The sequence below is a fragment of the Staurois parvus genome, unplaced genomic scaffold (genome assembly GCF_062004578.1).
Source record: "Staurois parvus isolate SC_StPar_1 unplaced genomic scaffold, SC_StPar_1.0 ptg002297l, whole genome shotgun sequence".
NCBI classification, from domain to species: Eukaryota; Metazoa; Chordata; class Amphibia; order Anura; family Ranidae; genus Staurois; species Staurois parvus.
In genome coordinates, this window is record NW_028320093.1 from 33,115 (window position 1) to 56,881 (window position 23,767).

General features: G+C 44.1%; 1 protein-coding gene across 5 annotated transcripts in view; it reads left to right on the forward strand.

The window, feature by feature from the left end:
• Window positions 1-23,767, forward strand: part of LOC149431300 (protein kinase C and casein kinase substrate in neurons protein 3-like) — a 65,493-nt gene that overhangs the window by 6,866 nt on the left and 34,860 nt on the right. For all 5 annotated transcript variants that reach the window (XM_089665688.1, XM_089665691.1, XM_089665690.1 and 2 more), the window contains exons 2-4: window positions 10,595-10,686; window positions 19,154-19,310; window positions 23,296-23,531. In XM_089665688.1, coding sequence (XP_089521814.1) covers window positions 10,642-10,686; window positions 19,154-19,310; window positions 23,296-23,531 — 438 coding nt within the window. In that variant the 5' untranslated portion in view covers window positions 10,595-10,641. The remainder of the gene's footprint in view (window positions 1-10,594; window positions 10,687-19,153; window positions 19,311-23,295; window positions 23,532-23,767) is intronic.

Below are 23,767 nucleotides of genomic sequence, written 5' to 3' on the forward strand. Positions count from 1 at the left end.
TATTTTCACCAAAGACATGTAGCAGAATACATCTCGGCCTAAATTTATGAAGAACAATTATTTATTTGTAAACTTTTATAACCGAAACAAAGAAAAATGTTTTTTTTTTTTTTCAAAATTTTTGGTCTTTTTTTGTTAATTTAGCAAAAAATAAAAACCCCGGCGGTGATTAAATACCACCAAAAGAAATCTCTAGTTGTGTGAAGAAAATTATAACATTTTAGTTTGGGTACAGTGTTGTATGACCGCGCAATTGTCATTCAAAGTGTGAGAGCGCTGAAACCTGAAAAATGGCCTGGGCAGGAAGGTGTAAAATTGCACGGTATTGAAATGGTTAAAAGCTCCTGGGTTGCTTTTGCAGTGTGTTTTGGATCATTATCCATCTGTACTGTGACTCCGTGTCCAATCTTTGCTGCATTTGGTTGAATCTGGGCTGACCGTATATCTCTAAACATTGCAGAATTCATCCGGCTGCTTCTGTCTTCTGTCACATCAATAAACACCAATGACCCAGTGCCACTGGAAGCCATGCATGCCCATGCCATCACACTGCCTCCACCATGTTTTACAGATGACGTTGTTTGCTTTGAATCATGAGCTGTTCCAAGCCTTCTCCACACTTCTTTCTTCCCATCATTCTGGTACAGATTCATCTTAGTTTCATCGGTCCAAAGAATGCTTTTCCAGAACTGGTCTGGCTTTTTTAGATGTTTTTTGCCAAAGTCTAATCTTTCTTTTCTATTCTTCAGGCTTATGAATGGTTTGCACCTTGTGGTGAACCCTCTGTATTTGCTCTCGTGAAGTCTTCTCTTGATTGTAGACTTTGACAATGATACGCCCACCTCCTGGAAAGTGTTCTTCACTTGTCTGGATGTTGTGAATGGGTTTTTTTTTTTACTATAGAGAGGATCCTACGATCATCCACCACTGTTTGTCTTCCGTGGACGTCCATGCCTTTTTATGTTGCTGAGCTCACCAGTGCGTTCTTCTTTCCTCAGAATACCAAACTGTTGATTTGGCCACTTCTAATGTTGCTTCTATCTTTTTGATGGATTTGTGTCATTTTTGAAGCCTTACAATGGCCTGTTTCACTTTTATGGACAGCTCATCTGAACACATGATGTAGGTTCACAGCCATAGATTCCAAATGCAAATACCACACTTAGAATCAACTCCAGACCTTTTACCTGCCTAATTGATGAAGAAATAACGGAGTAGCCCACACCTGGCCATGAAACCACTTTTGATTCAATTGCCCAATTACTTTTGGTCCCTTGAAAAAGGGGGGATGGCTATTCTTAAGATCTGTAATTCCTAAACCCTTCCTCCAATTTGGATGTACATACCCTCAAATTAAACCTGAGAGTGTGCACTTTCAGTCCATATCCATTATATAACTATAACCGATCTTCGGCAAAATGGCGGCGGCAAAGTGCACACGCGCCGAGCCTATTTAAACCAGCTAAACTAGGCATAGCAGTGTTGATATTCCTCTGAAGACGTGCTGTTGCACGAAAGGCCTAAGGAATCAACACGCTGTGACGTCTAGCCGCCGGAGCCACGTGTTGGTCCGGCGGCCATCTTAACTACTGGTCAGTGCAACCTATTTTCACTTTTTGGCAATACTACACTATGGGCGCTTTTTTTATGACTCCTTTATGGAGCCTTTAAGCCTGCAGAACCTGGGAAGATCACCATTATCCAGAGAAGGAGAATTCCTGTAATCAGGTGGTGGACCCTGTTGATCCTTAAGGAGACCTGGAGCAGACATCATCCATTCACTGCAGAACTGCCCAATATTAGACAGATGTCCCAGATACATACATCACTATTCTGGAGTTTCTGTAACGGATATATTAATGCACATAATCTATGCGCTTCTGGTAAGCTCATAATTTTATCATTTCCTCGGAGCACAGATAGATTGATATTGGCACTATTCATTGTACTCCTACAGACTGATCTCATTCAATTTAAGCGCTGCACTTTATTATTTATTATATAACTATAGTTTGAATATGTTTTGGTAAATAACTGAAAAACCTACAATTGTGCCTGTGTCCAAAAAATGTATGGACCGAACTGTACCAACCGCACTCCTGTCCTACACATACTGCCCCCTGTCATACCCACTGTATTCTGTCCTGCACAAATTTCCAGCTGTCATTCCCTTTGCACTCCTCTCCTGCACATACTCCCCACTAAAACACTTCTTTAGCTTTGTCTGTTATATCCACAACCTTTCCCTTTCTGGAAAAAGGCACATTTTTACTAGTGTACAATTAATTTAAAGGCAACACATCACTATCTTAAGCTGACCATACACATGCCAATTTTTAGATCTGTCATCTTCAGACCAGATTGATACCATCAATGTCATACAGTGCAACCCTTCTATGAAAGATCGCCACCAGTGAAATGGGTTTTACTCATCTGCCAATCGTTATTTTAAAAAAAACGGCAAACTAAAGCAAGCTATAGATGAGTTGAGAATGGAGCGAAAATTATTGGTCCTTGGTTTTTGCAGCAATAGTGTGCCAGCTAAGACCAGCGATTTTTGTGTCGCAATCGAAAGTGCCTGATCCAACATGTTGGATTTTGTTTCATAAAACAGAACAAGTGATGGCACAATCCTATGCACCATTTTTGTTTTTTGATCGACAGAACGTTCTGTTTTCAACTTGTCTATGGCCTGTTATTGTAACATGAGAGACCAGTATCGGCATAGGAGGTGCAGCCTACAAAAAGGTCTGTTGGTTTCCTCCTCTTGGCTTTTTCAACAATTGAACATGGGCTTTGAAGACTGGCTTCAGGTTTGTTAGAATATAGAGCATTCTACTGGCTGGGTTTCTTTGCCAGACTTTGCAGTTCTTTCCAACTGCATCACCCAAAGCCAAGTGTTGGGGTTTCCCAGCTCTGATGGATTTTCCATAATGTAGAATGAACAAATAAATCCACCTGCCAGAACATTGCAACACGGCCATGATTGCCATGTGAGAAGGTAAAGGGATAAAGTGTTGGTCAAAAGTCTGCATACCGTTGGGGAATTGGTAACGTACCATTTTTTAAAGAAAACATGAGCGAGCTGACAAAACACATTTCTTATGAGATTCATATTCAACTGTAGGTCATAACAGAATGTTACAATTATAAAACATAAGTAAACAAATGAAATGCCCCCTATTCAAAAGTCTGCATATCCTTCGTTCCTAATACTGTGTATTTCCCCCTTTAGCATCAATGCCAGCGTGCAGTCTTTTGTAGTAGTTGTCTATGAGGCCCCGAGTTTTGCAGGTAGTATAGCTGCCCATTCCTCTTGGAAAAATGCCTCCCAAGTCATGCAAAGTCTTGGGTTGTCTTGCATGAACCACAGGTTTGAGATCTCCCCAGAGTGGCTTGATATTAAGGTGAGGAGACTGTGATGGCCACTCCAGAACCTTCACCTTTTTCTGCTGTAACCATTGGAGGGTCAACTTGGCCTTGTGCTTAGGGTTATTGTTCTGGAAAGCGCAAGAGTGCCCCATGCACAGCTTTCCTGCAGAAGAATGCAATTTGTTCACTGGTGTTTTCTGATACCATTCTGTGTTCATCTTGCCATCAATTTTCACAAAATTTCTTGTGCCTTTTAGAGCCCCCCCAAAACATCAGTGAGCCATCGCCATGCTTCACAGTGGGGAATGGTATTCTTTTGCTATAGGCCTCGTTGACCCCTCTCCAAACTTGGCGCCTATGGTTGTGACATCTTTTTATATCTTTTTCCATCTTTATAAAGTTCCATTACCTTGTTACACAGTTTTGGAGTTCTTTTCTTCTCCCCATGGCTCAGTATCTAACCTACTCAGTGCATCCACATTAGTGTCTATATAAATAGTCATTGAGTTTGTTAGCTCTAATTGCAATTTAAAAAGCCACAGATGTGGGGAAACTTGCCTTTTAATTGCTATTTTAACCTGTATGTGTACCAAGGCCAAACATTCCAGGGTATGTAAACTTTTGATCATGGCTACTTGGGGGATTTCTGGTTGTCATTCAAAAAAGGAGCCAAACAACTATGTGATAATAAATGGCGTCATATGATCACTATCCTTAAATAAAAAGATGATTTCTTCCAGGGTATGCAGACTTGAGTATTTGAGTACAACTGTATATCAGAATCGAACTCTCCACCATATAGGAAACGGAGTGGTGATCTGATTTGTCATCACTCTCCTGAAAGTGAAATAGTTGCTTTTGAACGTTTGATTTTGATCCGCTTGCACCAGGAATGAGCAAACTGGTTGTGTTGCTGTGAATCAGGTGGATTGGTTTTCAGTTTGCATATTTCTGAAATAGTAAAGCATAACCACCCCTATAAAACATTTTTGATGAGTCTAGTTAGGCGAGTTCAGATGAGCCATGAACAAAATAGCTGTTGCAGTCTTTGGCATCCTGAGTCCTTCATAACCCCGTAGCTCTGATCTAATCACCTGTCTGCAACTATTTTTAAAAACTAGGATATAGGTAGGTGATGTGCTAACTCTGGGTCAGAAATCTCCAGCAGTTCAGATGCCACCTCTCCAGCCTTAGGGAAGGGCAGGGGTTGGGAGAACTGAGCTACTACCTGCCATGGCAAACCTTGCTAAGTTGTAAGTTGAGGACACATGTTGCAATCTGACCATTAAACAGGATAATAAATTTGAAAAGTCCTCCAAATAAACCCATTTTATCCACCTTTAATACATCTATAATCTAGATCTCTACTCCCAGATGCAGACAGCTTATGAGGCCTCAATGGATATGGAAACTGGTGAAGCAATGGCACCCGTGTGCGTATCCGCCATAGAGCTGGAGTACAGACCCAAGCAGGTAGACAAGTTGCCTTTTGACAATTGCCAACCCTATGGAAATTCATAAGCCATGACCCTCCTCGGGGAGATTTTCAGTCACTTCCTGTGTTCGTGACACCTGTTCGACAAATGTTGGGGTTGTCAGTGGGATGAAACGGCACGAATGGAAAAAGAAACTCCCTCCACGCTACATTAAATGTGGATTCACACATTTGTGGTGTGCATTGAAGCTCCGTTTTTACAGCTGATTTACAAAGTAGTTGTTCAGGTCAGGTTTATATCACGATCAGGAGGGAAAACCGGCCTGAAATCATTTTTACAAACTCATGACATATGAGATTCATTAATGGATGCCATAGAAGCAAATGAACCTGTCATCCACACCTGAACCAGACTGCACTGCTCAGAAATTGGACAGGAGTTTTTTTTTTTTTTTCAATCTGCACTGCCAGTGCACCCGACATGTGAACCATACCATAAGAAGAAATGTTATTTCACACGTCATGTAGATTGGATTGGTTCTTTCTCTTGGTATGTCTTTCTTTCCCAAATGGAAAGATTTTCTATCACTTCTTGTCCTGAGGGACAAGTAAGGGAAACTCTCCCCACAGGGACACTAAAAATCTGATGGAGGCTCTAACCCTTTACTGCCTTAAGAGTTTGGAGTTGGGGTGGTAAAAATACCCATCTAGTAGCTCTGTAAATGTTTAAAAGGCAGCATCTGCTAAAGTCAACTCATTAGGTGATGATCACCTTTGGCAGCCATTCTCAACTGGGTTCTGTGAAACCTTAGAGTGCCTCCAGGGTTTGCTTGGGGATTCCTTGACCTGTAACTGATTGACCTCTTATCTGATGTTATCTGCATAATTTGGCGGTAGTTCTTCCCACTGAATGCTGATAGAAGGCTGGCCATACATTATTCTATGCAAATCGCTCAATTTCCCCATCAACACAATCTGTGCTGATGGGGGAATCCTCCCCGCTGAGTTATTCTACTGTGACAATGGGAGGTTTCCCTGCCATCAGAGTACAGTAATCACTGCTGCTGGCTATAGGCAGCATCCGTGATCATACAAAAAAAAAACCAGGCAGAATGGTTGTTATGAAATCGATCAATAGATCAACTTCAGTACAACCAGCCTGCCCAAATTTCGATCTGTCTATGGCTGACTTAAGCTTCCTGCTGACCTGCCACCAATGTAAGGGGCATTCTTCCCCCTGATGAATTAGTTTTAGCATGGGTTCCCTGAGATCTAAATATTATTTCAAGGGTTCCTCAGGGGTAAAGGCATTGAGAGAGTCTGGTTTAGGGTGTACAATATGTAATTTTGACCTTTGTACCAGTTCCCTCAAGGTGTAGGCTTGCCTCTTCGTATCTCGTGTAGACTACCGGACTCCTTTTATAGGGAGTGGGGGTAATGGAGGGCTCTGTGTCATAGCTGGCAGCAGGTGCTGATATTTTAGGCCTGCGTTCAATGTTTATTTTGGGAGTGAGAACAGTTTCCGTTCTTGGATTGTCTGAGCTTTTAATAACGTGTTGGGAAGGGGGCTGCTGAATCCTCTTATTAGTGAATGTGAGCACAGTCATTCTTTGGTCTGACACATAGCCATGTCTCTGGGGGTTCTGTGCATGCCTGCCCAGCGGGGGTGCCATCAAACAGATCCCCCCTCCCTCATTACACGCAAATCACACCAGGACTCAAGATTATATGGCCAGGCGTGACTAATCTGATACCCTATATACAGTACTGTTGGATGCCCAAGTTTGCAATGTCATTTCCTGCCATGAGTTTGTTCAAAGTCGTAGCTATCCAGACTTGGTTTTAGTATGGATTGAGTGGGAAAGAATTAGAACCTCTGTTGGGTTTTATTTAGTAGAAAGTGAATGTCCGGCACCAAGTCATCTTAAAATAAAATCTTGAACTTTACTGAAGACATAGAATCAATTTCTGCAGTGAAAATAAATGTTTCAGCCATATAGACCTTAAAAAGAATTTCCTACAGTGAAAATAAACTCATTTCAGTCATATAGGCCTTAAAAAGAATCAATTTCTACAGTGAAAATAAATGCGTTTCATCCAAGTAGGCCTTAACAAGAATCAATTCCTACAGTGAAACAAACGAGATCCCTGTGCTCAAATCCCAACAGCTAGTGCATGCATTTATCCATCAGGTGCTTAAAGGGGTGTAACCACATATTAACACCAGAAATTCTGAAGGACCCTCTGCACACTGCTATATACCCTTTCAAGCAGACTATGCAATAAATAGGGATATTTAGTTCATACATATTGCAATACATGCTTAAGCTGGCCAACTGCATCAAAGTAATCCCTCTGTCCAGTCCTACTCTGCCCTGCCTACGCAAATGCTACTGTGGACACAATGCTAGCATAGGGGAAAAGACACAACGGGGAGATGTGTGAACTAAATATCCCTATTTATTGCATAGTCTGCTTGAAAGGGTATATACCAGTGTGCAGAGGGTCCTTCAGAATTTCAATTCCTACAGTGAAACGCGTTTCAGCCAAATAGACCTTTTAAAAAGAATCAGTTCCAACAGTGCAAATAAACGTGTTTCAGCCAAATAGACTTTAAAAGAATCAATTCCTACAGTGAAAATAAATGCGTTTCAGCCATATAGGCCTTCGTCCTAAAATGTTTTTCACCTGCTATGGGGACACCCGAGCAGGTGCACTCTTGGGCCGTTACTCTGCGTGTCCATTCACACGCAATGCTCAGCTTGGCCCCGTCCTCTCCCTCTCCTGATTGGCTCACTGGCTGTGATTGACAACATTGAGAGCCAGTGTCTCCCACTGCTGCCTCAGCCAATCAGGAGTGAGAGTCCCTGGAGAACCGAGGCTCTCGTGGACATCGCTGGATCAAGAGGGGGCTCAGGTAAGTAATGGGGGAGGCTGCTACACACAGGAGGTATTTTACCTCATGCATAGAATGCATGAAGGTGAAAACTTTGAGACTATATTACTACTTTAAAGCTGATCTCCACCTTTTTGATATACTTTACATAGTTTGTTTGGGCCAGCTTGGCCCAAACAAATTCTGTCCCTCACTAACCTGTAAGGCTGCTGGATGTCCGGTATAAACTGTATACAACATACCGCACTGTGTTCTGGATTCGAGCCGAGACTTACAGTCTCATACCCAGAACACAGTAAAGTCTATCACAGTGGTGCTCAGCCATTCAGAGTAAGCAATGTATTTTATCAATGAATACAAACCTTCATCTGACTGGCTTAGTCAGAGAGGCAATAATAAAATACAAAAATCCCCCTGCGCTCCACAGAACCTAGTGAGTAAGCTGCTATCACCTGTTCTTTATACCGCAAGATGTGTGAAATCAAATCATATAAGTGGTGAAGCGCTCAACTTATAATTACCTAGTGAATACACAAATCATAATAATACAAATAATAATTATTATTATATAAAACTAGTGCAATATCTTCATACACATAACAAATATATATCCCTGGTGATATAGTGAAAACTTATATCTTTTAAACTGTGCAGAAAGTGAAAAAAATACAATAATTAAATAAATGGTGATGCCACACTGTGAAAATAATGGCAAAAGTGTTCAAAATAATGTCACTCCATGCTGCAAATAGTGCTTTTCGTGTAAATCTTGACGTGACTCCCCTCAATAGCAGAAATGCCCCCTCACCTTCCAAATTCGACCCTTGCGGGTCACAGAGCCTTTTTATATATATCTCTCTGTTAGATGTCCTCCACTGCCTCCACCGACCATGATCCACCTCCAGGCAGTAAGTACACGAATTTAGATATATCTATGGATATGTCTAGGTGGGAGGGGAAGTATTAAGAGTAGATTTATCCCCTGATTTTTATTGTGTTTTTATGTCAATTACAATATTGAACTTATGGGGTTTTTTGGGTCTAGTATATCTACCTATGTGGTGTAATAAAAGGTTTTTATGGGGAGTTGTTTATATTTTTGAGCAAATTGTCCTATATACAGGGGGTCCCACGAGAGAATATATATGCCCCATGTAGTTTTCGTATATATGGGTAATTCTTATGCCCTTTTAGAGTTTGTAATTAGGGGAATCAGCGGCGGATCGCGGCTGTCTCTGTATAATGGGCTCCATGAAAATGGAGGTATTGTACACGCCCCTTGTAGATTATGTAGAGGAGTTAAAAGGAAGTGCGGCCATCCAATACGGTATCCTGAAGAAGCCACGTGACAGTGGCGCAACGCGTCGACGTAGGGGTGACGTACTTCCGGTTCCGGGTTCGGACGCCATCTTGGGACTCCTGTATACACCCATAGCATATGGGAAACTGCTTGTCAAATTGTGAGGACATGTGAGTGCAATATTCCACTGTATTGGATTAGCTTAATAAAGCGATGTTACACTATGGAGGTCTGTTTTATCGTTTTATATGAATCGCTCTGAGCCTGAGTCCATTGTGTGAGGGGTATTGGATAATATTTACTGCCTGGAGGAGGAACTTGGTCGGAGGTGGCAGTGGAGGAGAGGTTTACCTGGCAAAGTTCGGTGCATGAGGGGAGTAATTGGAGAGGTACTTACTGCCTGGAGGTGGATCATGGTCGGTGGAGGCAGTGGAGGACATCTAACAGAGAGATATATATAAAAAGGCTCTGTGACCCGCAAGGGTCGAATTTGGAAGGTGAGGTGGCATTTCTGCTATTGAGGGGAGTCACGTCAAGATTTACACGAAAAGCACTATTTGCAGCATGGAGTGACATTATTTTGAACACTTTTGCCATTATTTTCACAGTGTGGCATCACCATTTATTTAATTATTGTATTTTTTTCACTTTCTGCACAGTTTAAAAGATATAAGTTTTCACTATATCACCAGGGATATATATTTGTTATGTGTATGAAGATATTGCACTAGTTTTATATAATAATAATTATTATTTGTATTATTATGATTTGTGTATTCACTAGGTAATTATAAGTTGAGCGCTTCACCACTAGTCAGAGAGGCAGGCTGATGATGTGCCAACCTCTCAACCTTCATGGATGGGAATGAATCGCTTTGAATGGCTGAGCACAGCTGTGGTAGACTATGTTCCGAGTATGAGACTGGAAGTCTCGGCTCAAACACAGAACCCTGTATGTAGCTGCAGCTACATACAGTTTATACCACACATCCAGCGGCCTCACATGGTACTGAGGGATATTGTAAATTTTGGCCAAGCTGGCCCAAACAAACTAAAGTATATCAAAAGGTGGAGATCCATTTTAAATCTAGAGCAGAGTGTCTCAAACCTTTTTACCCAGGAGGAACCCTTAAAATAGGTCTCTGCTAGAGTTAAGTCAGTGGGAAGAATGCCCCCCCCCTTAAAGCCAGCCATAGATTATGCAATTATCTTTCCTGCAACCACAGGTTTCAGCAGCCAGCATCATTCTGTTCACCTAAACACCCTTCTTTATGCAAAACCGTTCTGCCTCTGCAGTAGCAGATTGGGCGATGCATACCTAATGCTGTTTGGTGCTTGGAGACTCCCCATAATGTGTCGTCCTTCTGCTTCAGGTGTAGGGAATGTGCTGATGTGGCTGCTTCATACTCAGGAATTTTCTTATTCTCCTTGGGCGATATTTTATATAGACATTAGTGAGATTGTTCCTGCTCATGTCACATAGGTAGACATTCTTTATTTTACAAGTATGTAGGTCGTTTGATGATTAAAAGAAAAAAAAAAAAACTTGTGATGTAACAAACCTTTTCACCAGTGTCTCTCTCTATTACAGTGCCAGGCTAATCTGCAAAAATTCTGTGCTGCAAGAAATCCGCGGTAATGACAGACGAGGGAGGGGGGCCTGCCAGCGGCAGCTTCTGGGAGGTGAGTGCTGCAGACTTTTTCCTCCTCATCCTTCGGTGAAGGAATAACGCTTTATGCAAGCAGACACCGCTTACACAATCTATACACCGCTGAACATTCTGGACGAGCTGAGCCAAAGCGCAGATGGACTAAGTCGGGTCATAAATACCCGAGCAGTCTGGATAGTAATAGCATTGTGTTTGGCTATATGTATCTGATTGATTTATTCATATATTATACAGGATTTATATAGCGCCAACAGTTTACGCAGCGCTTTACAACAAAAGGGCAGACAGTCCAATTACAATACAAATGAATACAGGAGGACTCAGAGGGCCCGGCTCGTTAGAGCTTACAATCGAAGAATATTCATGGTATTATTGCACTATGAAGTCATGATCCTTGTGGCACTGGATCCAGAAGAGTGCAGGTTGTTTTCAGCTCCCAGTATTGGTTTGTTACAGGTGAATAGGTTTGCATGGAGTGTTTTGGGCACCACAATGCAATAGCAAAAAAAAAAGGGAGGCTGGTATACTGAGTCACGAGGTTCTGTACACTTCATCTTACTTGGCAGTTGGGGAGATGCTGAAAATGCATGCTAATTGCTCTCAGGGCCAATTTACACCCTTGCATTGCATGTTACATGCGTTGCTGCATTGTGGTGCAATTCATTGACCGCTCAATGAACTACAGTGCAAATGTGATACGTCGTTGCTGAGCGTCGCCTTGCCAAAAATGGTGCATGTCCGATTTTCAACACATATGGGTGCACTGGCAGCACCTTAAATTCAGTGTGCTGCTTTAAAGCTGAATTCCAGGAATTGGGCAAAATCTACCCTTGTTGTAGGCCCCTTCTAGCTGTGGCATCTAACAGTCCATAGTAGGGGAGTATTTGTAAATGTTTTGCAGAATGGATCATGCAGTGCAGCATTTAGGTCCAATTTTGTGGCTAAATTTTTTCATTTTGCTATTTGCAAAAAGCGGTGACCCATAAGGTTACACTGTGTCCATACATGTTAAGGTTCCTGATCTTATTTTAACTGGTCAGATCGTACAAGGTTGATCTCTTGTCTGTAGCACCTCTTTAGAAATATATATATACTGCCAAAAATGGTGTACGCCCGATTTTCAGCACATTCAGGTGCACTGGCAGCACCTTCATTTCAGCGCGCTGCTTTAAAGCTGAATTCCGGGAATTAGGCAAAATCTATCCTTGTAAGCCCCTTCTAGCTGTGGCGTCTAGATCTTGACTGCCACTAGAGGGTCAAGGGGCTATGGTCAACAGACAGGAAGTATGTTCAGGCAGAGCCATTGATTGGTTGAAGGCTGCCACATGATCCCCCACTGTGACTCTAGCCTAGCAGCCTGGAGGAGCCAGACTGTTAGTAGGGGAGTGTTGTAAACGTTTTGCAGGAGGGTGCATGCAGTGCAGCATTTCAATTACCTCTTTCTCTCCCACGCCCCTCAACCTTCTTGCTGTTACTGAAACCTGGCTCCAGGACTCTGACTCTGTCTCCTCAGCTGCACTGTCCCATGGCGGCCTCCTCTGTACTCACTCGCCGAGACCCAGTGGACGAAAAGGGGGCGGAGTCTGACTTCTTTCCCCACAATGCACGTTCCAGGTTCTTCCTGCCCCCCTGTCTGTCCCCCCACTCTTTCGGAATGCACCGTATTCGTCTCTTGTCTCCCATTTGTCTGAGGATTGCAGCCATCTACCAGCCCCGGGGCCAGTTTCATGCTTTCTCGATGACTTTTCAGCATGGCTACCGTACTTTCTCTCCTCTGAGGTGCCATCCTCGGCGATTTTAACATTCCAGTCAATGCTCACACTCCTTCCACCTCTCAACTACTCAACCTAACTTCCTCTTTTAACCTAACACAATGGTCACAATCCACCACCCACAGCAATGGCAACACCCTTGACCTTGTATTCACCCACGTATGCACTCCCAGTAACCTCTCTAACACCCCTTTTCCTCTCTCTGATTACAACTTTATCAGCTTTACACTCTCCCTGCCTTCTACCCCCCATGCCTCCAACCTGCAAACCGTCACCTGTAGAAACCTCCACCACCTCAGCCCTGACCTTCTTCACTCCGCTACTGAGCGCCTCTATGATGAAATTGCACCCCTGTCCTGCCCAGAGCTGGCCACATCTGCCTACAACAACTTTCTATCATCCTCCCTGGACGCTCTTGCTCCTCTCTCTACACGCAGAACCAGGCCTCGTCTGTCTCAACCCTGGCAAACAGATGACACCAGAAGTCTCAAGAGACGCAGCCGCACTCTTGAGCGAGCATGGCGTAAAACCAAATCCCTGAAAGACTTTACCCTCTACAAATCCGCTCTTAAATACAACTCCAGCCTCCACGCTGCTAAGCAAACCTACTGGAACACTCTCATCAAGACCCCCTTATCCAATCCTCGTTAACTCTTCTCTACCCTTAATTCCTTACTCCACCCCCCACTGCCTCCACCCACCAACTTACTTACAGGAGATTGCCAGTCACTTCAAGAAGATCAACACAATTTGTGATGAGATCTCCAGAGCCAAGCTTCCTCCTCTAACCAATATACCAGGCTCAACACTCTCCTCCTTCGACCCTGTTTCCTCCAAGGAAGTTACCAATCTCCTTTCCAGGGCCCATTTCACCACCTGTCCCCTGGATCCTGTCCCCTCACGACTGTTGCAGCCTCCTTCCTGCTCTATCCTAAACTCTCTAACCCACATCTTCAACCTCTCACTCACCATAGGCACCTTTCCCTCCCCACTCAAACTTGCACTGGTTACCCCCATTCTCAAAAAACCCTCGCTGGACCCCACCTGTTTGAATAACTTAAGACCCATCTCTCTGCTCCCGTTTGCCTCCAAGCTTCTCGAGCACCTTCTACACAGCCGTATGAACTGGTACCTCACCGACAACAACCTTCTTGATCCCCGACAGTCTGGCTTCAGCCCACAACATTCCACAGAAACTTCCCTACTAAAACTCACTAATGACCTACTAACTGCTAAAACCAATGGCCATTACTCCATACTCATACTCCTTGAACTTTCCGCTGCCTTTGACACAGTCGACCACCCGCTCCTCCTCAGTAAACTCTACTCCATGGGCCTCCGTGACTCTGCTCTCTCCTGGTTCTCCTCTTACCTTTCTCAGCGCACTTTCAGTGTCACATATAACTCCTCCTCCTCCGCTCCTCTTCCTCTTTCTGTTGGGGTACCCCAAGGTTCTGTCCTTGGGCCCCTCCTTTTCTCTCTATACCTCCTCCCTGGGCCAACTGATAACCTCCCATGGCTTCCAATACACCTCTATGCTGATGACACCCACATCTATCTTTCCACTCCCCAGCTCACCCCCTCAATCTCCTCACGTATAACAAATCTACTAAGCGACATATCAGCATGGATGTCACATCACTGCCTCAAACTCAATCTTTCAAAACTGAGCTTGTAATATTTCCTCCTCCCCGATCCCCCACTCACGACTTTACCATTAAGATCAACTGCACAACCATTGGTCCTTCCCCTCATGCCAGGGTGCTAGGCGTAATCCTAGACTCTGACCTCTCCTTTGGGCCCCACATCCACTCACTGGCTAAATCCTGCCGCCTCAACCTCCGGAACATTTCCAAAATCCGCCCCTTCCTGACCAATGACGCCACAAAACAACTTATTCATGCCTTGGTTATATCCCGCCTCCATAACTGCAACCCCCTCCTCACCGGTCCACCGTTACACAGGCTATCCCCCCTTCAGTCTATTATGAATGCTGCTGCTAGACTCCTACACCTTACCAACCGATCAGTGACTGCTGCCCCTCTCTGCCAATCCCTTCATTGGCTTCCACAAACCCAGCGTATAAAATTCAAAATACTAACCACAGCTTACAAAGCCATCCACAACACTGCCCCTAGCTACATCACCGACCTCCTCCACAGATATTGACCAAATCGCCCATTCCGCTCCTCCCATAATATCTTCCTCTCTAGCTCTCTCATCACCTCCTCCCACGCTTGCCTCCAGGACTTCTCCAGAGCCTCTCCCATCCTCTGGAACTCCCTACCACAGCATGTTCAGTCAGCCCCCACCCTGTCTGCCTTTAGGCGATCTTTGAAAACGCACTTCTTCAGGGAAGCCTACCCCACCTCCACCTAAGAACTGTCCTTGAATCACCTCCACCAGATCATCCCCAGCAGCTATCACCTTTTGTATCATCTCCCCCTTCCTTTAGATCAGGGGTGGCTAACCTGTGGCTCTCCAGCTGTTGTGGAACTACATTTCCCATGAGGCATTGCAAAGATGGGAAGTTACTGACTTGCAGAGGCATGATGGAACTTGTAGTCCTGCAGCAGCTGGAGAGCCGCAGGTTGGCCACCCCTGCTTTAGATTGTAAGCTCCATGAGTCTTCACATTCCTTCTGTACTGAAATGTATTGTAGTTGTAATTTCTCCCTTATATTGTATAGCGCTGAGCAAACTGTTGGCGCTATATAAATCCTGTATAATAATAATAATTTAGGTCCAGTTCTGTTTCAAAATTTTTTAATTTTGCTATTTGTAAAAAGCGGTGACCCATATCAAACTGGCGGCCCTCCAGTTGTTGCAAAACTACAAGTCCCAACATGCCTCAGCCTTTGGGAGTCATGCTTGTAACTGGCAATCTTGCAATACCTCATGGGACTTGTAGTTTGGCAACAGCTGGAGGGCCGCCAGTTTGACACCTGTGGGTTACACAATGTCCATACATATTAAGGTTCCTGATCTTATTGGTCAGATCGCACAAGGATTATCTATTGTCTGTTGCACCTTGTGTTTCTTTTTAATAAGGAAATAAAAAAAGACATTTTCAAATTACCATTTCCAACCTTGTCACGAGAAAAAGAATCCCCTTTCTCTACATTATTCTACAGCTGTGAAAGAGACTTGGTTAGCAGGGAGATAAGATTACACAGACTGTAGTTAGTGAATAGGGGTACACCACTGCTGTGTTAGAAGAGACATGACACCCCTATGGTCCATACACACCATAAGAAAGTCAAACGTATGAGGAGCGATCAGCCAATTATCCGATCGTTAGTATAGTGTTTTCGACAGCCAATTTAAACTTTTCGGAGGACCGAGGATGCAAGCTAGAAATCTGTTATCGTATGTGAACACAATGTCTGATTTTTATTCAATGCAAACCGTGATCATATGTAAATGATTGAATAGAAAAAAAACATGCATAAAGCTAAGAACGACCCTACACTTCCTCTTCTTCTACACTAGTATGCACCTTTGTGAAAAATCTATTGTTCGTCTGATTTTCTCATAGTGTGTAGTAGGCTGTAGTCCGTTATGTTCAGTGGCTTAAAATGTTTGTAATACCCTTACATATACCAAGTGCAGTGACTGGTCCCAGGTGATACACAGAGATGAAACAAATCCTCCCACATACACTATTTTGCCAAAAGCATTGGTCGGCCTGCCTTTACACACACATGAAGTTTAATGACATCCCAGTCTTTATCCGTAGGGTTCAATATTGAGTTGGCCCCGCCCTTTGCAGCTATAACAGCTTCAACTCTTCTGGGAAGGCCGTCCACAAGGTTTAGGAGGGTGTCTATGGGAAGGTTTGACCATTCTTCTAGGAGCACATTTGTCAGGCACTGATGTTGGGGGAGGAGGCCTGGCTCACAGTCTCTGCTCTAATTCATCCCAAAGGTGTTCTTTCGGGTTGAGGTCAGGACTCTGTGCAGGCCAGTCAAGTTCCTCCACCCCAAACTCGCTCACCATGTCTTTTATGGACCTTTCTTTGTGCACTGGAGCGCAGTCATGTTGGACCAGGAAGGGGCCATCCCCAAACTGTTCACACAAAGTTGGGAGCATGAAATTGTCCACAATTGTCTTGGTATGCTGACGCCTTAAGAGTTCCCTTTACTGGAACTAGGGGACTAAGTCCAACCCCTGAAACACAACCCCACACCATAATCCCCCCTCCACCAAACTTTACACTTGGCACAATACAGTCAGGCAATTACCGTTCTCCTGGCAACCGCCAAACCCAGACATGTCCATCGGATTGCCAGACAGAGAAGTGCGAGTCATCACTCCAGAGAACACATCTCCACTGCTCTAGAGTCCAGTGGCGGCGTGCTTTACACCACTGCATCCGACGCTTCGCATTGCATTTGGTGATGTAAGGCTTGGATGCAGCTGCTCGGCCATGGAAACCCATTCTATGAAGCTCTCTACGCACTGTTGTTGTGCTAATCTGAAGGCCAGATGAAATGTGGCCAAACTACAGACAGTTGGCGCTTCAGCATGCGCTGACCCCGCTCTGTCATTTTACATGGCCTACCACTTGGTGGCTGAGTTGCTGTTGTTCCCAGTTGCTTCCACTTTGTAATAATCCCACTAACAGTTGACTGTGGAATATTTAGTAGCCAGGAAATGTCACGGATGGACTTATTACACAGGTGGCAACCTATCACGGTACCACGCTTGAATTCACAGAGCTCCTGAGAGAAACCCATTCTTTCACAAATGTTTGTAGAAGCCGTCTGCATGCCTAGGTGCTTGATTTTATACACCTGTGGTCATGGAGATGATCTGAATCCAATGATTTGGAGGGCTAGCCCAATACTTTTGGCAATATAGTGTTAAGTTGCACCTGGTTATCTGCAGTCTTCTCTTCTCTACATCTGTTCAAAGTCCAAAATGTATAAAGCTTGTCTGAGCTGTAAGAAAAAAAAAGGGTGTATAGAACTGACAGTTCAGTGTGACAAGCTTTAAAAGCTGATTGGAGGGAAGAGACAGCCCCCCCACACAGCACAGAGGAATAGAGCTGAGGCTGTCAATTAGCTGGAAATTTTAAATTGTGAAATCTAGTGGGCAGGAAAAATCCCCTGCTAGCAGTCACAATGGGAAGCGGGGAGGAGCAGGGGCCGGTCCGTTCATAACATGTTACACCCTGAATATGGTTGCAACGTAACCTGTTACAAAAAGTGAACTTATCCTTTTAAGGCAACCAAATATTAGCTGTGCTCAACCTGTGCTGACGGAATTTATTTACATTGTTCCCAGCTATCTTTGTGGACTACAAAGCTCCCCTTTATGTTCTGGAGATAACAGGTGGAGCCAATAGTCTTAACACACTTTTGTCCCATGGAGAGAATGCTGCGTCTCCCATACACCTCCAGCACAATGAGTGTGTTTTGTCACCTAAGGACAAGAAATTGTGCAGAATTGCTAAACAGGGAGCAGAAAAATGCATACAGGCGTACCTCGGTTGACGAATTGAATTAATTCTGCGGGACTTTTTGTATTGCGAAAAATTTGTAAACCAAAACAAAGTTTCCCATAGGAATGCATTGAAAACCAATTAATCCGTTCCGAAGGTCAGAAAAAAGTAAAGAAAAGTCTTTTATCAGCTCAAAGTGCACTTCAAAGGAATAAATACTGTACAGGGACATGATTAAAAATGAATTTATAAATGCATTGAAAACCAATTAATCTTTTCCAGAAGTCAGGAAAATTTAAAAATAAGTTTTATCTGTTCAAAACTTCTCATAAAGTGCACTTTAAAGGCATAATACTGTACAGGGACATGATTAAAAAAAATTTTGTAAATGCATTGAAAACCAATTAATCCGTTCTGGAGGTCAGTTAGTCTTCCGTTCAAAACTCCTTATAAAGTGTACTTTAAACGTATTGTACTGTACAGGGACATGATTAAAAACATGTGTAAATGCATTGAAAACCAATTAATCTGTTCGTATTGCGAAAAAATTTCGTAAACCAAGCCTTTATTTTCAATGGATTTTCATTCGTAAACCGAAAATTAAGTTAACTGAGGCGTTCGTAACCTGAAGTATGCCTGTATTTAATAGGTTCCTACCTACCATGACTATATAATTAAAACTATATATACTTTTTATGATTTATAAGGGACATCCTGTGCTCTCTGCTTGTGCTGTAGTTTTGTTATGGAGACAAGGGTAGAGGAAGAGGCTGCAGTCCTAACGCACTTTCTGTCCTCGAGTGACAACACTGCTACAGTACATTGAGTTAGTGTTGTCACCCTAGGACAGGAAGTCTGTTAATGGTAGGATCACCATGAGAAAATTAAAGGCAGAGTGCCTGAGATTAGAAACAATTGCAGCCATCTCAACTAAGGACTTGTATGTTGCAAAATATTATATTTTTGTTCTTTTGTTTAGGTACACTTTAAGCTGGTCATTGTCAAATTCTTGAATGCCCTTCCTTTTCCGCCCCGACGTTTTGGTATATATGTGAAATGTATTTGTTGCTATAAATGATTGTGACATTTATACATTAACGAAAGAGGCACAATGCAGAAATCAATGGAAAAAAAAAAAAATTGTTAGTCCTTATTTTTGACATAGCGAAAACGGAATCGAGTTGCTGTGGAAAACTGCTAATTATTTCTCTTCTCATGCTCTGACATAAATGAATCCCCTATGTTGTCATCTTCTTTATCCAGGCTGGTAATTATCGGCGCACGGTGAAACGAATTGAAGATGGGAACAGACTATGCAATGACTTGGTCACCTGCTTCAGAGAGAGGGCCAAAATAGAAAAGGCCTATTCCCAGCAGCTGACTGACTGGAGCCGCAAGTGGAAGAGCAACCTGGAGAAGGGTACGTGGCTGTTCACAGCAGCCAATCAAATCCTTTTTCTGTATTTTCATGATTAGAATTAATTTATTAAAAATGTAACAGTAGAAATGTGACCAATCTAGCAATCTAAAGCAAGTACAGTCTATGGTTATAAAAAAAAACACACATATCAGCATAGGGTATTATTATTATTATTATTATTATTATTATTATTATTATTATTATACAGTATTTATAAAGCGCCAATAGTTCGCTCAGCGCTGTACATTACAAAGGGGGACAGAACATGTGACAGAACAATACCAATACAATGCAAAACATGAGGGGATCGAGGGCCCTGCTCTTTCAAGCTTACAATCTAGGAGGGAGGGGATAGTGGCACAGGAGGAGATAGCTGTGGGGGATGGAGTGGTAGGAAGAGTGGAGGAGGTCGGCAAGTTAGCAGGGGGTGGGGTAGGCTTCCCTGAAGAGATGGGTTTTCAGGGTGCGTCTAAAGGAGAGGAGAGTAGGTGATAATCTGATGGGTTGGGGCAGGGAGTTCCAAAGGATGGGCGACACCCTGGAGAAGTCCTGGAGGCGGGCATGGGAGGAGGAGACCAGGGAACTAGAGAGAAGGAGGTCTTGTGAGGAGCGGAGTGTGCGTGTTGGGCGGTACTTGGATATTAGGTCAGTGATGTAGTTCGGGGCAGTATGGTGGACAGCTTTGTACGTTAGCGTTAGGATTTTGAATTTGATCCGTTGCGCAATCGGAAGCCAGTGGAGGGATTGGCAGAGGGGGGTGGCGGAGATGGAGCGGTTGGAAAGGTGAATGAGTCTGGCAGCCGTATTCAGGATCGACTGAAGCGGGGATAGCCAGCGGCGAGGCAGGCCAGTGAGGAGGGAGTTGCAGTAGTCGAGTCGTGATATGATGAGGGAGTGGATGAGCTGTTTAGTGGTTTCTGGGGTTAGGAACGTGCAGATTTTGGCGATGTTGCGGAGGTGGAGTCTGCACGAGTTTGTAAACATTGGACTTGGGGTTGAAAGGATAGGTTGGAGTCCAGAATGACACCCAGTACTCTGGCCTGCGGGGCGGGTTTGATGGTAGCGTTGTTGGATGTGACGGAGAAGTCAATGGGGGGTGGTGTCCGGGCTGGGGGGAAGACAAGAAACTCTGTTTTGGAGAGGTTCAATTTAAGGAAGTGGAGTGACATCCAGTCTGATATGTTGCTCAGTAGGTGTGTGATTCGGGCTGAGACCAAGGGGGTGAGGTGGGGGGTTGAGAGATAGATTTGTGTGTCGTCGGCATAGAGGTGGTAGTTGAAGCCGTGAGAGTGTATGAGTTGGCCAAGGGAGGAGGTATAGATGGAGAAGAGAAGGGGCCCAAGGACAGAGCCTTGAGGGACCCCAACAGAGAGGGGGAGTGAGGGGGAGGTGGTAGCATTATAGGTAATGCTGAAGGAGCGTTGTGACAGGTAGGATGAGAGCCAGGAGAGAGCAGAATCTCTGAGGCCGAGGGAGTGTAGTTTTTTGAGGAGGAGGGGGTGGTCGACTGTGTCGAAGGCCGCAGAGAGGTCAAGGAGTAGGAGCACTGAATAGTGGCCATTAGCTTTGGCGGTTAGCAGGTCGTTGGAGAGTTTGAGTAAGGCAGTTTCGGTGGAGTGTAGGGGACGGAAGCCGAACTGTAGGGGATCGAGGAGGTTGTTGTCGTTGAGGTGAGAGCATAGGCGGGTGTAGACTAGGCGCTCGAGGAGTTTAGATGTAAATGGGAGCAGGGAGATGGGTCTGAGGTTGTTTGGGTCATTAGGGTCCAGGGAGGGCTTTTTAAGTATGGGGGTGATGTGTGCATGTTTCAGAGGGGAGGGGAAAGTGCCGGAGGAGAGGGAGAGATTGAAGATGTGGGTGAGGGAGCGTAGGATGGAGGGGGAAGGAGGTCGTAGGAGTTGTGAGGGGATAGGGTCGAGGGGGCAGGTGGTGAGGCGGGCATCAGAGAGGATCTTGGAGACTTCCTCGATGGTAGTAAGGTCAAAGGTGCGGAGTGTTGGGGGAGCTTCAGTATGAGGAATGTAGGGTGGGGTGGAAGAGGAGGTCAGAGCAGTGGTGGGGCCGTAGGAGAGGGGTGATGAGGGGGTAGCTGAGTGAGGGTGAAGGGGGTTGGAGAGAGTTTGAGCAGTGACGAAGTCCCTGCAGGTTATGTCGAGGGGAAGGGGGGATAAGGGGGTAGCTGTGTGAGAGGGGACGGGTTGAGAGGGCGTGTGAGTTGCGGTAATGTCCTTGCGAATTGTGTCAATCTTGTTTTTGAAGTGATTGGCAATCTCAAGCACTATTGTGAACTCCAGGTCTTGATTAATACTTATCAGCTATCCCAGGACTCCCTCTCCTCTTTAGCTGAGACAGCAGCAGGAGCCATTGACTGTCACTGCTGTCATCACAGCCGGTGAGCCAATGAGAAGAGTGAGGGGGCGGGGCCAAGCCTCGGCTCCGTGTGTGAATGGATACACGGAGCAGCACATGCCCCCCCATAGCACACTGCTTGCTTTGGGGACACCCAACAGAGGGGGCAGGAGCACCGGTGGGGGACCTGAGAAGAGGAGGATCTGGTCTGTTCTGTGTATAACCAGTGCATTCAGCAGGTAAGTATAGACATGTTTTGGTGTGTTTTTTTTTTTTTTTTAACCACTTTACAACCATGCAATAGCCGAATGACTGACTACTTCAGATCGGTTGTCCAGTTCTGGGAGGGCGTCATGACATCCTCCCAGCAGCTTGCACCCGGCACTGTCAGTTCCGCCCATCAGTGCCCATCATTGCTGCATATCAGTGCAGCATCATCAGTGCCTCCTTATCAATGCCCATCAGTACTGCCTATCTGTGTCACCTCATCAGTGCAGCCTCATCAACGCACATCAGTGAAGGAGAAAAATTGCTGTCTGCAAAATTTTATAATAAACAAAAAAACTTTTTTTTTCCAATTTCTTGCTATTTTTTTGTTTATAGTGCAAAAAATAAAACCCCCATTGCCAGTTAAACACCATCAAAAGAAAGCTCTATTTGTGTGAAAAAAATTATGAAAATTTCATATGGGTGCAATGCTGCATGACTGCGCAATTGTCATTCAAAGTGCAATAGCACTGAAAGCTGAAAATTGGCCTGGGCATGAAGGGGGTAAAAGTGCCTGGTAGGCAAGTGGTTAAATACAGATTCTGCCCAGATTCTTCTTTAAATACACAATAATATACAACAAACTGCAGCCAAACTCCAGCTAATACTTTATAAGCAGTTACAGCAGTCCTTCTTCTTTTTTTTTTTTTTTTTGGATAAAGGTTTTACATAAAAGTACAGCCTATTATTATACAGTATTATACAGCCTATCATTGTAAGCACCCCTTCTAGTTTTAATTGGTTTGTCACATCTCTGCATCTGATGCTGAAGGCTGAAAATTTGTCTGGGCACAAAGGGGGAAAAGTGCCCGTTAGGTAAGTGAATAACTAAGCTTTTTGAATCACTTGAAGCAATTAGGATCAAGCCTAAAATTTAGCTTTAAAAAGAAAAAAAAAAAACCTCCATAGGAATGTCCTTAGTTGAAATTCGTTGGCAAAGACATATTGACTAAGATTCACAATTTAACTTCTGCATTTTCCTTTTATCTTTGGCATTTTGATAGAATTTTGGAGGAAAAAATAATTACTTTTCGTGTTGAATGAGTTCAGTTTCACACCCAGATAATTTTCTAACCCTGCAGTTTAGTGGTGAGGATTTGGTGCCATCAGCCAATCAGCAGGGGTTTAGATTACATCATCTGTTACTTCTGCTGGCTCACCAAGACCTCAGAGGAGTGGAGGTCTTTTCTTAGCAATGACCTACCACACACACACACACGAAAGCTTAAATTGTCTCCAGGCGAAAATAACGATGACAGACATGAGGTATATATCAGATGTTCAGCAGGCCACTTGCTAATGGGAATGTTAGAATGTCTTTATTTTTATTGAAGATCTTTAACCCCTGTTGGTTCATTTTGCCCTGCAGGCCCTCAGTATGGCACACTGGAAAAGGCTTGGCAGGCATTCCTTACAGCTGCGGATGCCCTCAGCGAGATTCACACGGAGCTTCGGAATCAGCTGTGGGACGAGGACGGTGGGAAGGTGCGAGACTGGCAGAAGGAGGCCTTTCACAAGCAGATGATTGGAGGATTTCGGGAAACAAAGGAAGCTGAGGATGGATTTAGTAAAGCTCAAAAACCCTGGGTGAAGAAGCTGAAAGATGTAAGTATGTCGTGATAAATTACAACTAGGAATAGACAACATCTTCTCAGAGCTCCACCTCCACAAATTAAAAACTTCAACGTAAAGCTGAAATGAGAAAAAAAAACTAAAAAAAAGTAAACGGTACCCTTCACCCCAACCCCAGTGCACTAGAACCCAAATCCTGTGGGAAGGCGTGCTGGCACAGTACGAGGCGGCATACTTTAGGGATTTGGGATACTCTGCCAGGGTCTACT